The sequence below is a fragment of the Montipora foliosa genome, chromosome 11, assembly GCF_036669935.1.
Source record: "Montipora foliosa isolate CH-2021 chromosome 11, ASM3666993v2, whole genome shotgun sequence".
NCBI lineage: Eukaryota > Metazoa > Cnidaria > Anthozoa > Scleractinia > Acroporidae > Montipora > Montipora foliosa.
In genome coordinates this window covers 40,498,546-40,516,045 of record NC_090879.1, presented here as the reverse complement: position 1 = coordinate 40,516,045, position 17,500 = coordinate 40,498,546, and the positions used below count along the sequence as shown (strand labels likewise).

At 39.1% G+C, this 17,500-nt stretch overlaps 4 protein-coding genes across 4 annotated transcripts; all 4 read right to left on the bottom strand.

Annotated features, from left to right (window-relative positions):
- Window positions 1–8,175: 8,175 nt before the first annotated feature.
- On the bottom strand, window positions 8,176–8,832 carry LOC137977076 (uncharacterized). The gene has a single exon (XM_068824366.1). It carries the CDS (start codon window positions 8,830–8,832, stop codon window positions 8,176–8,178), a length of 657 nt encoding a protein of 218 aa, XP_068680467.1.
- A 57-nt stretch (window positions 8,833–8,889) lies between these two features.
- LOC137977075 (uncharacterized) lies at window positions 8,890–9,492 on the bottom strand. Its single transcript, XM_068824364.1, has one exon. The coding sequence runs from the start codon at window positions 9,490–9,492 to the stop codon at window positions 8,890–8,892; it is 603 nt and encodes a 200-aa protein (XP_068680465.1).
- A 184-nt stretch (window positions 9,493–9,676) lies between these two features.
- LOC137977074 (uncharacterized) lies at window positions 9,677–10,750 on the bottom strand. Its single transcript, XM_068824363.1, has one exon. The coding sequence runs from the start codon at window positions 10,748–10,750 to the stop codon at window positions 9,677–9,679; it is 1,074 nt and encodes a 357-aa protein (XP_068680464.1).
- A 13-nt stretch (window positions 10,751–10,763) lies between these two features.
- Window positions 10,764–12,747, bottom strand: LOC137977073 (uncharacterized). Its single transcript, XM_068824362.1, has 2 exons — window positions 11,327–12,747; window positions 10,764–11,214 (listed from the first exon to the last, which is right to left on the bottom strand). Exons 1-2 carry the CDS (start codon window positions 12,745–12,747, stop codon window positions 10,764–10,766), a joined length of 1,872 nt encoding a protein of 623 aa, XP_068680463.1.
- Window positions 12,748–17,500: the final 4,753 nt, after the last annotated feature.

Sequence of the window (17,500 nt, the reverse complement as noted above, 5' to 3'; positions counted from 1 at the left end):
TAACCAACTTGATCACTGATGTCTTGAAACAAATTGATCAAATCTTGGTACTTTTGTTGTTCGAGATTTTTAGCATACAAATGTACTTGATCAAAGTATAAAGGAGGTTTTGAAATCATATGATAAAGAAGATTTGTTTTTCCTCCACCAGACGGAGAAGCTAAAAGCATTCTAAATGTATCTTTTGGCATATATTCATACAATTGTTTAAAATTGTTTTTTTCATTTTTACGATCGTAATTCGGTATTTCCATGTATATACAGTGCAGACCAGAAATAAGCGTCCTACGCAGACGCTAAACGCACGCGCCTTTTTTGCGCACACACGTTTTTAAATGCGTGTTTTTTCTTTTGTTATTCAAACTCGTATTTAGCTGTGATTTTCATTGTTCCACGAAACAATAGACAGACGATAAAATGAATATTTAATTCCTGTGATAAAATCACCAGAACATTTGAATTGAAGAGCATTGCCAACTGGTCATTGTGAGTTTCGAAATGAGCCTACAAAGTTTAAACTTCTTTTCGCATTCACTGAATGAAACACAATGGAACTTTTGTCATCCCATAGCTGATCCCTGATCGTTATTTTGACCTTTTCGTTGCCAAACTGGAGTTTGGATTGTTGACATACCATGATGCCTGTCAACGAAGAAAATAATCATGCAGACGTAGTTTCTGACCTTTCCGCCAGTTCACTGCAATAAAAGTTTGTAAGATCAAAGTACTTTCCCGAATATTTGTCGCGCTTTATTATTTCGGGTACAAAAAAAGAAAGCAGCCGCGCCACTGAAGACTTTTTGTAACATCTCAAGTTTTTCACGAACTTCAAATACTGTGAATGGTGCGACAGAGGTCGTCATGAGGCTCCGATTACCGAAAGTAAACATATGGTTGCAGGCTCTTAAACAAAAGACGATGGTCAAAGCAGACCAAAGGGAAATGCGTTTTGTTCAATGATCTTTTTAGTCTAAAGCCTAGTTTTCATATGTCGGGAAAATCCCAGACGTTAGTGGATTTCTCAGTCTCCCGATCGTCCCAGACATTGCCGACTAATGAAAACCATAAATCGTACACATCCCCAATAATCTGGGATGGTCGGGGACGAATCGGGAAAACAGAAAGCGTTTCTATTTTCCCGACTTGTCCCAGATTATTGCGCTCGTCGCCAATCATTCCCGACATGTGAAAACTCAAATATCGGAGATGTCGGCAATGGTTTTAGCTCGTTCCCAACCTCTAAATTGCAAGGCTCCAGTCTCTCTCTCTCTTGCAAATAAAAATGGCATCAGCATTGGCGTCAGCCCTTGTTGACGAAGACGATTACCACAAATCTCTCGCTGTTGAAGCAGTGAAGGGAAATGATAATTCTTTAGAAAACTGTAGAAACTTTATTGGATAACACGATTACTGAAAATTCAGTAGTTTACATTGTGGTCCATTAATGATAATATTGATAAAAATTGAAAAAGTTCACAAAGTACTCCTAAACTAAACTAAAATTATTAGAAAGTTCTATGAATAGTAAAATGATCGAGCTTAGAATTACTAACTACGTATTTATTACTTATGTACTTTTTCAAATTCCTTAGGGGTGTAATACTTCTAGTGCTAACATCTAATGTGTTCCATAGTCGGTTGACACTTGCATAAAAAGAGCGTAGACCAGAGTTGGTACGAAAAAGGGGTATGAATAAATTGTTATTTGTTGACGCCCTTGTATTATGTCTATGCTTATCATTAACATAGGAGATATAATCTTTAAAGTACTGAGGGCAACAGCCATTAACAATCTTGTGCATTAAACAAAGCTTTCTTATTCGTATGACGCCATCAATAGGTAACCAACCTAGCTTACTGAAAAGTTCAACAGAATTATCAGAAAAATTAGCATCTAAAATTAGCCTGGCACAAAGTTTTTGAACTCTTAATAATCGTAGTAAATTTTCATTTTTGGTGTTTCCCCACACTGTGCAACAATATTCAAATAACGGTCGAATCAGTACGTTGTATAATAAATTTCCAAGCCGATGATTGAGATATGTCTTAGCTCTCTTAAGCAAGCAAATTCTAGAATTTAATTTATCAATTAGGAAATCGATATGATTATCCCAGTTCAAATGTTTGTCTATCTTAACGCCTAAAAGTTTTTCATCCTTGGCTTCTTCAATCGGAGTGCCACAAAGAGATAGGTCAAGAGATGGATTACCAGAGTGCAACAGTTTTTGTACGGTTCCTATAATCAGATGTTTAGTTTTTTTCATGTTCGGAACCATCTTATTCAGAGATAGCCATCTACTAGTTCTGTCAAGGCTGTCTTGAAGACCACGCTGAATAAGCAGCGGGTCACTGTTAGTCTCCCATATGGTAGTGTCGTCTGCATATATGTCGACCTTTGAGTTGGAGATTCCAATTGGAAGGTCGTTGATGTACAGCGAGAATAGTATTGGGCCCAAAACTGACCCTTGCGGAACTCCTCGAGCCAGCACCAATGCATCAGACAGTGAGCCATTCTTGAGATGTATTGGTGACATGATATTTGTCGATTTTAGATAGCAATAAATCATGATCAACAAGGTCAAACGCCTTGCTTAGATCTAGCAGCACTGAACCCACGAGCTTTCTAGAGTTCACGGCCTTAAGCCAGTTATTGGTGAGGTTTAAGAGCGCAGTTTCACACGAATGGTGTGGTCGATAAGCTGACTGGTTTTTATGAATAAGATTGTTAGAAGTGAGGTAACTGAGATACGATTTTGCAACATGCCTCTCGAGAGGTTAGAGATAATTGGCAAAATTGAGATTGGGCGATAATTATTTCTGTCGTGAACTGAGTCCTTCTTATAAACTCTTTCATGGACATCGTCAAGGAGTTTCCTTGTATTTACAACCATGCCTGTGCAGATTTTAAAGATCGGAATATAAAGGCCAATGCATGGCGAAAGATTTCAGAGCTACTTGACCTGGAAGAATCCAAGTGTAAGCAAAGATACCAAAGCATTAAGACAACTTTTTCAAGGTACGTACAGAAAGCAGCTGGAAAAAGTGGCGTTGGTAGAGATGACATTCAGTTAGACGCGAAATATGAACACCTGAGGTGGCTTGCAACCTTCATTAAAACAAGACCTACTTCTAGCAATGTGCCTGTACATGACGTAAGTGAAGAGCAGTCTAAGTCAGACGATGCGGAATCCGAAGCTTTAGAGGATGAAGACAAGTAAGGTAAATGCTGTCTATTTAATTTTTTTTTGTGTGTTACAGAATTCTGGAGATCATGACCTTTTTAATGTAAATTACTTTGGGAGGGAGAATGAGGACAGTGATAGCAATAATTTATTTTTATTACTTTTACTGTTGTCACTATTATTATTATTATTATTATTATTATTATACATCAGACTCACTGTGAAAAATCTGATTGGTCGAGAGCATTCAATCAATTCACAATAGCTTGTGAACTTGACATGATAAGTGGAATATCTGCTGCAGATATTACATTTATCATGTCAAGTTCAACGTCTGCCTGGTTACTAAGCCCCTTGGAGTGTTCTCCTCAGAAACAAAATGGCTGAACACTTCACTTCTGTTTCTGAGGATGAATTATGTGAAAAATGTATAATAAAACAATTATTGAATGCGGTTTTTGCATGATATCATGAATTATCAAAACCTTGTGTCTGTGTTATCTCTGCTGATAACACACACCTCAGTTTTGATAATTCATGATCTCATGCTCAATTGATATTAATAGCAAATATTTCAAGAGGATCTGTATTATTATTACTGGGTTGCCAGTATGGCAATCCCAGTCGGAAAGTGGGTGGGATTTGTTCGTTTTATTATTTTTTTTCCATGTCGGTAAAAGTCTTGCCTGTCACTCCCCTGGAAAGTGGTGTCTCTGTGCATAGAGCCTTCTGCGCATATTTTCTTAGGATTGAGAGGGTAGTGGAAATGCGTAGATTTCTCTGATGGACACAGTAGAATCATTAACTTAGCCTGCAATGGCGTCCAAAGTCATGTAACGCGAATGGCATTTTAGTGGATCCTTAAACAAAATATACCCTTATGGAGCTCAATAATGGAAATTCAGTTGGATAAACTAGGCAGGTGGTGAAAAACTAACACCTGGAATCCCAAAAGCGACAAGTAATGGACTTCGACAACAATCTATCGCCCGTTGAGCCGAAATCAAAGTGAGCTGTATTTCTAAAATAATATTTTACCAGGTGTGCTATTATGTAGAACACTGAAACCAAATGGAAAATTCTCTGGTAACTTATGGGTTCAACAAAGACAGAGAACGAATCGAACACCTTACGTGGATCTGTGATCAACTCTGCACAGTCTTCAGGTAAAAGAATAATTGGAAATGTGACAGCAAAGAATTATTTGAAAGAAAGCTTGCCGTCTATTTTGTGCTTCATTATTCAAGGAAAAGGTTCTTCATGTAAACGGGTTGATCCTGAAATTTAGTTTGTTGCAATATTGCGCATATTTGACACGATTGAGTTTCTTCTCTTCACGCACGTAATGAAATAGAAGGGGTTTTTGCCTCTAATAGCAAATATGTTGTTTGTTTCAAAAAATTGTTCACTGGAAAAGGTGGCCTTTATGAATTCATCATGTTTTATGATATGCAAGCTTAAGTGGATAGTTTTTATGGCAATAGTAAAGCATTTTCTTGTCAAAATGAGGTTAGCATCTATCTGGTGTGTTAACTTATTTAAATCGTGAGTTTGTATTTATCGTCTGCCATGTAACCTTGATTTCCACTCTCAAAATTACCTCCAGAACCTACTTTTTGCGTAGAATAAGCTTTTAGAATGATGTTCTTGTTTTGCATAAAGCAAGCTAACAAAATCTGTACCTTGCTGAGTTCGCATTTGTTAGCGTTAATAGTATTTTCGGTCCAATGCTTCTGTTTTATGAGGGGTATATTGTTTTGGTCTCCCATCCAGATACTAACCCCGCTGGATATGGCTTAACTTCAGTGAACTTTAGTATTATAAAGCGGTCAGATGCTCAGAGGGCACGCTTAAACTTGTGGTGAAAAGAAGTTGTGAGGGAACTTGAAAATTATCAACATGTCAGCCCAGAAGCCAATGTTTCTCGCTTCTCTTTTATTTGTTATTCTTCAGAGACTGGAATGCTGTAGTTCAATACCACACAATTCAGTGCCTTCTAATTTTCTATAACACGTACCACAGGCAACCCAGTGTATGCTTCTCGGAAGCATCTCGTTGTTACTATTGGATGCGGTAATGTTTCTATAATCAACATTACTATTACTTTTCCATACATTTTAACGCAAATTGATGATATCTGTACCCTTATTTATCATTAATTATTATTATTTTTTTATAGTGAGCACAGAGATTCAACTGGGGATGAAGCCAAGAAACTAAGTAAAATAAAATTGAAGACATTACCTAAAAAGCGATCTTGGTCTCCTGCTCAGAGTGCCTTAGACCCAAATTTGGAACTATGCAAAGTGATGCATAGTTTCCAAAAGTCGTTAGATGCTACCTGCAAAGCACCTACAAAGATGGACAACAAATTGTCTCCTGATGCTCATTATTGCTTAAGTTTGGCTGAAAGGATGTCCGGTCTTGACAACAAAACAAAAGCATATGTGAGACACTCAATTGAGAAGTTGTTTTTTGATATTGAGTCAGGCACATATGCTACTATGATTCCAGCACCTCAGTACCATGCATCATCCTATTTTAATAGTAGTCAATTCCATGTGGTACAACCAAGTGCGAGTTTCTCTGAAGACATAGTCCCTAATAATGTTATTAATTGAGTGAATTACCTTTATTAATGTTTACTGTATGTTGTTGTTTTAAGTATCAAACAAAAAGAATCATTGCAATTTACTTCAACAAACTGTGACTTTATTACGTCAAACAAGCTATGATAAGTGAATCAATAATTTGTTATCTTTATACCGCCTATTGTTTACTGGCTATGTTTCAAAGGGCATAATCCTTTTCATATTTACTTAATTTCTGTTAATCTCTGTGGTAAATGATTTATGATAATAAGGTAATAAGTACGGTTTAAGACCAAATATGTCGTCGCCCACTATGACATAGGGTAAAATATGCCCATCAACTTCACTTGGCTTAGGAATGTCAAAAGGCCATCAGCAAAGCCTTTTCCGATGTTAGACTCAATGAAGATACTAGCATCATTTGTCTTTACCATAGCTGGTTACGACTACCATTGTGAAGCAGTAATTCGCATCAAATATTGCTAATAGAACAATACTGTGATATCCTTTATAGTTGAAATATTCAGATCCTCCATGAGGTGGGCATTCAATCATCACATGCTTCCCATCAAGTGCTCCGATGCAATGTGGAAAATTCCATTCCCTAAACATTTCTTCTGCAATAGCTTTCCAGTCAGATGAGCTGCAAGGAGACTTAACATACATGTCACTTACTGTATTCCAGATACCGATGCAGGTATCCCAAATAATGTGACAAATGGTCCTTTTCCCTAAATTTTTAATCGAAAGTTGAAAGACTGAGGTTGTTGTGAATTACTGACCGTTTGCAAGATATCTCAGCGTCACAACCAGTTGTTCAGCTGGTGATATCTGGTCAAGACGTCTTTTGAATGTAAGGAGAGACTAGGGTTAACAAATGTTCAAGGCGTTCTGGACTCATCCTGATATAACTAAAGAAGTATTCTCTGCCTGTAAGAAGCAACTCAGAAAACAGTGTGTGCAACTGACCATATTTCTCTCTCTTTGTTAAATACTCTCTGATCCAAGACCTCTTCGTTGCTCGTTTGGACGTCTTCTGTTGTTTTAGGACGGAAAACCTTGCCTTCATGAGGGCGAGAATACAGAGATATTGCAAGGGACGAAGCATAAGCTCGTGTGCATCCATAGTAACGTTTCATTTATTTTCTTTTTTCGAACTTTTCTAAATTGTCTGGATTGTGAAAGACGTTATGCCGTTGAAACTGGGATTTTAAGATAATTTAATGCAAAGTGGGGAGCGTTTATCCAGGAAAATGATTTTAGTCTTTATTTCCTTTGTCGAGATGTAAGGAGAGCAGCTTTTTGCGCTAACTCTTTGGAGACTCTTGATGTTTTTAGACGGATAATCAGAAGTGCACAATGCGTGTGGGTGTGTGTGTGGCTGTGCGTGAGTATGCAGGAACTAAAGTTATTTTGGCTTCTTTGTATTATAGATTTGTATTGTTAAGTAATTACTGTATAGTAGCAATGTAATCATGTATTTATATGCTTTATATGTAAGTAATGTAAATCTGTGATGTAAATTAATTGATTAAGAAAAAAAAACGTTCAATTTCTGGCGCACTTTCCATTTCCCGCCAAAGTCACCATAGGGAGAATCTGGGACAAGCGTCTGTCGATCTTCCGATATGTCGGCAAAATCTGGGACGGTCGGGAAACTGTGAAATCCCCGATCATCTGGGATTTTCCTGACATATGAAACTACGCTTAAGAGCCATTTCTCCAGAAGTGCTTAGAAAATTGCAATCGTAACACACCCTCTACATAATAGGTTTCTCTTCATTTTATGTTAGCATATCATTAGAGCAACAATTCTACATATGATGTACTATTGACTTTTGGGGTCAGGGGGGTGCTAGCACCCGGTCCATGTGAGGGTGTAATGACATCACTTTCAGGGACTTGTTTAAGACCTAGACGCGGAGTTTCTTTCATGTATTGTTTTTCAATTGGAAGTGGCTGTTAAGAATTTCTAAAATCTTGCTGGGTACAATGTACTGCTATATCTTATGTTATAAAATATTATTGTTTTGTCGGTCGCGATCGTTTCACTGTTATCAAACCTTTTATTCCGTTGGATGTAAGAAGTGTTACATCAATGAAAGTTGTGTGGTTCGAATCCTAATAAGAAAATTACACGATCATAAAATATAGAGAAAATAGAGTGAACACGAAACGATTCATATTTACCCAGTGACTCGCTCAGGTTCACAACCAACGAAAAAATGGTTTTACATTAGTATTATGTCGTCATGATGACGTATTCCATTAGTGGTAGTTAAGAACATAATTTCTCAACGAAACACTCCCTCTCCTCGAAAATGGATACACGGATTCTTTGATACTACTAAGTGTTCAGAAAACAGTTAGGTTAACACTGATTAGTAAGAGTTCATAAATCTTCAGAAGGTCACATGTTCTTCCTTAGGTAGTAGCACCACCAGACGGTGAACAGGTCGTTTGATGGTGACGTAGCCTTTGCTGTCATATTTGGTAGCAGGTTCGCCAGGTTTTGGATTTTTATACTTTACTTGTACCCTTCGCACGTTTCCATCGGTCCCCAGGAATGTTCTGGATACAATCCCAAGACGCCACTGGCCTCTAACCAGATTGGAATCCTGAATTAGGACAACATCTCCAGAGTTCAGATTACGGTGGGCTGTATGCCATTTTTGCCTCACAATTAAATCTGGAAAATATGTTCTGGTCCATTTCTTCCAGAAGCCATCTATTATATGTTGGATAAATTCAAAACGGTGTTTTGGAGTTGTAGATTCCTTGAAAGGACCACTAGGTACTCGCGTGGTTGATCTGCCTAAGAGAAGGTCATTTGGGCATAAATATGAGCCATCGTCGGGTGATGTTGGGTGTCTGCCTATAGGCCTTTCCTTGATGAGGTTGGCGACTTCGTAGAATACAGTTTGAAGTTCGGAGAATGTCAGAATACTTTCTCCAGTAATGGCTGTAAGCGCTCTCTTAACAGATTTAATAAGAGATTCTGATGCTCCATTTTGCCATGGTGCATCAGCAGGTGTAAAGTTCCATTGAAATCCCTCCATAACTCCAAAGTTCTTTAATTGTTCCCATTCCCATGACTTTGTGACACTTTGTAATTCTCAATTAGCTGCGACAAGCTGTGGACCGTTGTCAGAATATATCTTACATGGATATCCCCTCACTGACGCAAATTTTTTCAGTACCATCAAAAACTTCTCTGTACTGTAGTCTGGTGCCAGGTCCAGGTGAACAGCTCTCGTTGCTAAACAAGTGAAGATGACTCCATACGCTTTAGATGTGGTTCGTTTCTTAACTTCATCACGAATTGTGAAAGGACCAAATAAGTCAATGGATGTGGAATACCATGGAGGAGCTGGTTTAAGCCTTTCTATAGGAAGATTTCCCATTACTTGTTCTGACAGTTTCTTGTCTAATCTTTTGCACACAATACAGTTGAACTTGATGGATTTAACTAGTTTGAGTAACTTAGTTATCCAGAACTTTGAGCGAATTTTGCTGGCGGTAGTCAGAACACCGTGGTGCCCTTTCTCATGAACGTGTCTTGAATAAAGTTGGTATGGGAGAAGTATGACGTCTCCTTTACTGTAGCTCATTTCCATCCATTTCTCCCCACGACCACTTATTACATATATCCCATCGCTTCGTATACGAGGACATATACATAAACACTTATACTTCCCGTCTTTTACATGTTTATCCATCGTTTTTTGTGCCTCTCGAATCCAAAATATTTCTGCCCTTTTGATATCTTTACTGTGTAGGTCTTGCGTGGCATTCTTAAATGCCAGTCTGGGGTTTCTTTCATAAAGCTTTAGAACTCTTGCCGTCACTCGTAGCAGACGGTTGGACTCTGAAAAATTTTCAATATCAATACGAGCTGCTAAGCTATCTTCCACACTTGCGTTGACTATATTCGCCACTTTCAGGATTTGCTTTGGCAAGACGATTTTTAGATACAATCAGGTTACTTGCAAGTCCTCCACCTTGTCGTGGCCACCTTGCATAAGCACAGGATCCGTAAGCGTCATTCGAGGCATCGCTGAAGATGACAAGAGATGGATCACCAACTGCGTCTGACGGTTTCATGCATCTCTTAAATCTGACATGATTCATCTCGGGTAATTCATTAAAGAATATCAACCATTGCTGTCTATTCTCTTCGGGGATTGGATCATCCCAGTCTAGTTTCTCATTGCTTGTCCATAAGCGTCGCATTAAGATTTTAGCTCGAACGGTAAAGGCTCCTGCGAGTCCAAGAGGGTTGTATATGCTGTTTATTTGTGACAATATCATTCGCTTTGTAAATTGCGGTGGGAAGGTCTGGTTTTCCACATGTTGTGTAACATTTTGAGTTTTGCGGTGTTTCTTCTTCTTTAGGTACAGATTCAACTTCGTCTTAAAGCGTAATTGATCATGGTCTGGGTCCCATATCACTCCAAGTACCCTTTCAGAGAAAACATTTGGTTCGTTTGGTATGAATGTCTCCTCTCGACTCTCCGCGCTGTGTGATATTATCCATTCTTTGAGTTTGAATCCGCCTTTGCTAATCAGTTTCTCTATATCTTCAGTAAGCTTCTTTGCTGTTTGCAGGTCCTTTGTACTTTTGATTATATCGTCCATAGACGTATTACTTTGTATGATCTTCGCTGCGGCGGGATAATCTTGACTCCCCATTTCGGCTGTCTTGCGAAGTGCCAATGTTGCGATCGTTCCCGAAGGCTCATCTCCGAAAGATACTCTTTGTATAACGTAAGTATCCGGTTCCTTTGACACGTCCATATTTCGCCACAAGAATCTGTGCGTGTGTTGATCAATCAAAGTTGTTTTGACGGTATGGTACATTTTGCTGATGTCTCCCATGAATGCTACTTCGTTTTCTCGAAATCGTATTAGTACTCCAAGCAAATTGTTGAGAAGATCTGGTCCTTTGGCCCAGTAGTCAATCAGGACATGGCCCATGTAGTTCGCGCTACTATTGAAGACTATTCTCACAGGGGTCGAGGGTCGATTTGGAATCTGGTTTCAGAACCTCATGATGGGAGATGTAGTGTACAGGGCCTTTGTAATTGTCTATCTCGTCTTTAGAAAGTTTGCGTGCTACTTCTCTGTTCACCATATCCTTGACTTGATTGTCGTACACTGTAGCATGTACCAGAGTCTTTGCAAGTCTCCTTTCAGTAGAGGCAAGCATTGCTAATGCAACTTTACGATTATTTGGCAGATCCATCAGATCTTTAATCCACGGATACTCTGCGATCCATCGGTTAGTTTGTTTGTCATACGAGAGATTTTTGTCGATCAATGCTAGCTCCCTTTCTTCTTTGAAAGTGTAGTCTTTGCTGCACTTGCTGCTACCACAACGTGGGTTGCACTCAACGCCTAGATTCTCAATGTTGTAGAAATCGTCTATCTTGACTTCGAAACTGTGATTCACTGTAGCATAGTGAAGTTCATGTCTTGTGTTCGAATTCTCGATTAACGCATGTGTCCCGCCGATACATCGCCGAATTGGCTCTTCAGCAGTAATAGGTGTACGACACATTGCTCTCTGACAGGGTGATAGGCGGCATATTCATAGCCACAGGTCCGGTGGGTCGTTGAAGTTCGTCTTGCGCTACATTGTTGAATAGGTGTGTCAGTCCGTCCATGTTTATCCTCTCGATGTCGGACGTAATCTTGTCTATACCATATACTTCGAATTCCACGATTTTCCCTTGTTTGTCAAGCAAGGAAAGTTTGTACTTGACTGTTCTGATCGTTTTGTACTGACCACCAATTTTTACGATCGACAAATTCACAGCTGTCGCTTTAAGGCGTTCTTCTTTGGCCTTATTGTTAGTGATAAAGTATAAAGATGCCGCAGAGTCCCACATAACATTGGCCCATCCTCTTTTCATTCTGATTCTTTGTATTTGAAGGAGGCATGTGTCTTCGATGTTACTACATATGCTGGCTGGTCTGGAGGCGCTGGCTATATTTGCGGGTGTAGGTGATGTTCTTCGTTCATCTACGTGTAAAGATTTGTGGTGTTGTGACGAGCAGTTACCGATGTTGCATGTTTTCTTAGTTTTGCAACTTTGCATTCGATGACCCGATTTTAGACAAGACCAGCATGCTCCCTTCTCTCTTAGGAGTGCTATTTTATCGCTTATGGGTTTTGATAAGTAGACTCTGCAATCTTCTATTGAATGTTTTACATCATCATGGATCAAGCATCTCCTCTGCGTCGTTCTTTGACTCTTAAAATTGGTTTCATCCTTGCCTATGGTATGATGAATTACGGCCTTCGATGGTACTAATGGCGCTCTCAGTGAGGCATTATCATATTCAATTGCTCCGCGCTGGTTTTGTAAAAACTTGAGAAGAGATGGAAATTTATCGGATTTGTTGACAGTGCTATTTTCTACGCTAACTCTTTCGGCCCATTTTCGTCGTATGTCTGGGGGCAGCTTTTTCTCGATGATGCTTACTGAGCTCGTGGTTGTTATTTCTGCTTCCAAACCCAATCGTCTGAGGTCTCTGTAACTGTCTTCTATGATTTCAACAAATTCAGTGAATCTCTTTTCTTCTCCATCTCTGATCATTCTGGTTCTACGTATTCCGTCGATAATGACGTCTGCCACTTTTGAAGGGTGTCCGTATTTCTCGTCTAATGTTTTCCACATTTCTGTGGTGTCGTCGTCGATGCTTTTCACGGTGTTCGCTGGTTCGTTGCCTAGGCATGAGCGAAGATGAGGCATGAATTGTCTTTGAAAGTCTCTTTTGAATTGCGGATAGGTGCGAATTTCTACTTGAAGATTGAATGGTGCATGAGTTTCTTGTGCTACTGGTTTCGGCTCTTTCTCACCAATGTGCCCTGAGACTTGTTCAATGATTTCGTTGAATCGGCACTGTATTTCGGCGGCCCATTTTATGGCAATTGCGGCCTTGTTGTGTTCTGCAAGATCTATAAACATCTCGTTCGTTTGTTTGCAATTTGTAAATGCGTCTTCCAACTGGGTTAGTAGCCTTTTAATGAGGGTATAGCAATCGTGTCAGACTGAATAGCGTGCGTAGTGTTGCTATGCAATGTTTCAAATACTGCTTGCGTGGTGTCATGCTTCAATAGAGCCTTTTCTGTCATTCGTTCAATTTCCTCGCGCGTACTGTTTTCTTCTCTAATTACGTTCTGTATATACTTGATCTTGTATGCCTTTGCTTGCGAACAGTTCCTGTAATTCTAAAATCCATGTTTCTGCGGCTTCTTGTTCTTCATTGGTTAAGAACATTGTGTACAAATCATGCTTACCTTCCACTATGTCCCATGCCTCGGTAAGCTTTAGGTAATTACCTTCAACCATTTCGCGTCCTTGATTCGCGTCTATTGATTTAAGGAGTTCATTTCTTTTCCTTGTGAATCTCGCTTTGGCTGTAAGCCGTATGCTTTTGGCTTCGTCTGCCATCAATGTGTTATCCGTCCCGGTTTCCGATGGGATTCGAATGTTTCGTCGGTCACGATCGTTTCACTGTTATCAAACCTTTTATTCCGTTGGATGTAAGGAGTGTTACGTCAATGAAAGTTGTGTGGTTCGAATCCTAATAAGAAAATTACACGATCATGAAATAGAGAGAAAATAGAGTGAACAAGAAACGATTCATATTTACCCAGTGACTCGCTCAGGTTCACAACCAACGAAAAATGGTTTTACATTAGTATTATGTCGTCATGATGACGTATTCCATTAGTGGTAGTTAAGAATATAATTTCTCAACAAAACAATTATAAACTATTACGTTATCAACTATAGGTTTGGTCAGGTGACGTACAAAATCGTTACTAATATTGCTAACAGTGTAATTCCTATGTGAAAATATGAAATGGCATTTAACCTGTTAAAGTGAATTAATTTTAATTGTTCACAACTTAGTTATGCAAATGCTTCATTTATTTGTAGTTTTAAAAATTTTGTCTGTCGTAAAATTTCGTCTGCGATATCTTATTTTGTATGACATCACAATTTGCATTGCATTGTTTCAAATGGGCCAACAATGGCTAATTCAAACTTTTAAAAAATCCTATGTTGATATTTGCTGTAATGCAGAGAAACTTATCTCACCCACAACGAACTGAACTATTTTTCAGTCAACTGGATAATTAACCATTTATCTTGTCACATGACCTATCTCATAAAATAACTCTCTTATTAAACAGCATGATCATGCGTCCCGGGTAGATCTACGTAGCAATCAACAGTGGAATGAGATAACGCTGTATTTGATTGCCAGTACGAAATATTTCCGCTGCCTATTGCAAACATTCTGTTCATCAAAAGAAATAATTATGACAGGTCACGTGACCATCACCTTACACATAATAAGTAGAAAAACAGTTGTTCCCGTGATCTTTGATATGCTTGCCAAGTGAAGTAACGTTTTGGTTAACTTATAGAAAGTTATGATGCTTTGTAGATTTCTGCATAATTAGGCCCAAATGTGGAGGCAATGTCTTATTATATTGATTACTTGACACTAAGTCTTACCCATAGTTCCTTGCTACCTTATTACCCATAATTCTCCATCCACCAAACATAGAAGCCATATTGGAAGCAACTGTAAGTACTCGTCTGGTTTGTTCATTTTAGCTAGTTTTAACTCAAGAGGAGGTACTTGTACACTTTTCAGTTAAACAGCAAAAAGATGTTGACTTTTTCTTGACAGTTTTTTAGAATTCATCATGATTATTTTCTACAATCAATGTCAGAAGTAAAATGCCAGTTTTGTGCTCGTGTAGTTTCTTTCAGTTTGCAACCAACAGTCCGATTTCATTAAATTGAAAGGAAAGATGTAAAAGATAAGCGTACTTTTGTAGGGAAGCATGTTAATATATGTTAAGATAGTTCCTGTATTCTTCTCGCTATTTCAAAGTAACTGTCAGTTATAACATAAGCTACAAATGAATTAGCTACGTACATATTGTAAGTTTCTTTCTTTCATTTGAACTGATGTGACAGTAACTGATTGAAACCATGGCCAGTGACGGTAAAAGAAAGTTTCCTGACAGTGGTACTTCAGGTGAACTGCTTCAACTTTTACCTTTGAAACGACAAAAGAAAACTGTCAACTGGAATAAATGTTTGATTTGCCAGTCAACCAATAGTAAAGAAATACTACAACAAGCTTCAGCGGATGAAATAACAACTTTCAAGGAGGCCTGCAGCCGGCAACGGGATGATGTATTTGAACGTCTTTCATCAGATATTGAGCATATGTCAACGATGCAAGTCCTATGGCACGGTAAATGCTACCAGTCATACACCAGCAAGCAAAATCTTCTCTTTGTGAAGTCCACATCTTCAACATCGACTCAAGGGTTGATACTGATGTTTCTGCATCAAGGTCTTCTAGATCTAGAGTTGTACCTGTGGATTGGTCCCTTTGCCTTTTCTGCCAGAAAAAGAAGCACAAGAGCTGTAGAGAGTTGCTAAACGTGCGATCCTTTGATGCTTGTCAGTCCATTCGTCACACATCAGAGATTAGAAATGATGAAAACCTGTTGCTCAAAATCCATGGCATTGATCTTATAGCAGCAGAAGTGAAATACCACAAGGTCTGCCGCTCTAAGTATGTCAGCAAATCAAACTTACAATATCAAGAGAGGAAGGAAGATAACTCAGAAGGAGATTTGTATACTAAGGCTTTTGAGAAGATGGTTGTTGACATACAGTCTGGTATTGCTGCTGGTAAAGCCTATGACATGACATCTCTTCTATCGTGGTACCAGTCACTTCTGCTTGAGTGTGGTATTGAGACGGGGAAAAGCTACAGGAGTGAAAGGCTAAAGAATCGACTAAACCTGCATTTTGAGAATAACATAGTCTTTCACAAGCAACCGGATCCATCAAAACCTGAAATTGTCTACCCTAGTAAGATTTCCTTGCAAGATGTCATAAATAATGCATCGAGCATGAGTGTCGAGAGTAGCAGAGCTGAAGGTGATTTCAAGGCAGCAGAAACAGACTCTGGACAAGAGCAAACAGTGACACTGTATCACGCATCGCAAATTATCAAGTCAGATATCAAGAATTGTGACGGTATAAAAGTTCAACCTCTGGACAAAGAGGACCTTTGCCTAAGCTAGGCAAAAGGAGTGATACCTGAAAGCTTGTATTCACTCTGTGCTGGGTGATTTCAAATCCAAGTAAGATTCAGGGTGACGATTCTGCAGTACCTAAATGTCTAAATGAGGCCAAGGATCATCGAAGGATCATCATGATTGCTCAAGATATTGTGCACTCTCCCACTCATGGAAGAGTAAAGACACCAAAGCACGTTGCTTTAGGGATGTAGGTGCCAAAACGTTGCCTACAGGACGGTCGTTGATATCCCTTGTGGCTTCACAGAAATTTTGTCACGTGCTTTAAATTCAACGAGATTTATTGATTTACACTTGAAGCGTTGATCCAGGTAAATGAAGACTAATGCGTGTAAATAACTGAAGCTGATTGATAAAGCGTTCGATAGAAGTGGTTTCAAAAACTACGAAAACAACGAAACCAAAAACTACAATTAGACTTAATATGATTATACTAAGGCAAAAGAATCGACGTTATAGGCACGAGAGCGACAGTTGTGGCCTAACAAATCTATAAAATTGATAAAAACTTACATCTGTATCCGTTGGAGGGATTACTGGTCGATTAAAGCTCAAAATCCTGTCGTTTTTCACGTTAACTCTCTCAAACTTTACTTACATCTAACATGACAAAAACTGAAAAACAAGTAGACTACAAAAAGCATTGTTCTATTCGCCCTATGCGTTCACACCTATCCGTCGGGCACATTTGACTCTACCAATTAACACTAAGTGAATACGATATAGGCGTGGGGAAACCAAAAAGCTTAAACAGACATCTATTCTGCAGTAACATTCCCGGTCCCTTAATCTCAAAATGATGTTTAACACAAAAAATGCTCATGCCTTAATTCAAACATAGAAATCCTAATATACTTGGTGAAATGAGATCAAGTTAATATTGCTTGTAACCTCAAACTAATCATTTAAATGTCCATGATGAATAAATTGTTCAATATATATGCTTCAAACTAGAGGCTTGTCAGCATTGCTGCTCCTGTCCTCGGCATACATTCGGTCTTCTACTGCCAGCAATAAGACAAGTTTGTGCACTGGTCTTTGGAGCTCTGTCGTTTCCGTTCTTACGACTACACTCCTGACGAGTCCCTTGGAATCCAGTTCCACCTTCACAATGACGCCCATTGACCAGTCATTCCTTGGAGTGTTTTCGTCCTTAATCAATACGACGTCATGTATTTTCATGTTTCTTTCTCTTGATACCACTTTGGTCATTGCTGGAGTGTAGCCAGATATTCTTTTTTCCATCGAGACCAGAACAGGTAGCAGAGATGTTGGACCCTGCGCCAACGGCAGCACATGTAAACATCATTTTGCTGAAATTTGCCAGGTGGGGGAAGGACAACCTTGGTCTTCATAGTAAGAATTTGGCTCGGTGATAGTGGGAGAGGATCTCGGAAGTCACTTGAAATGGCAGTAATCGGTCTTGAATTGACGATTGATTCAACCTTGCGCAGCAATGTATGTAGAGATTCGTCATCTAGACGGTTTCCATGCTCACGAAGGAGAGTGCTGAGGATTCTTCGTACTGTTCGAATTTGCCTCTCCCACACTCCACCCATATGACTGGCACCAGGTGG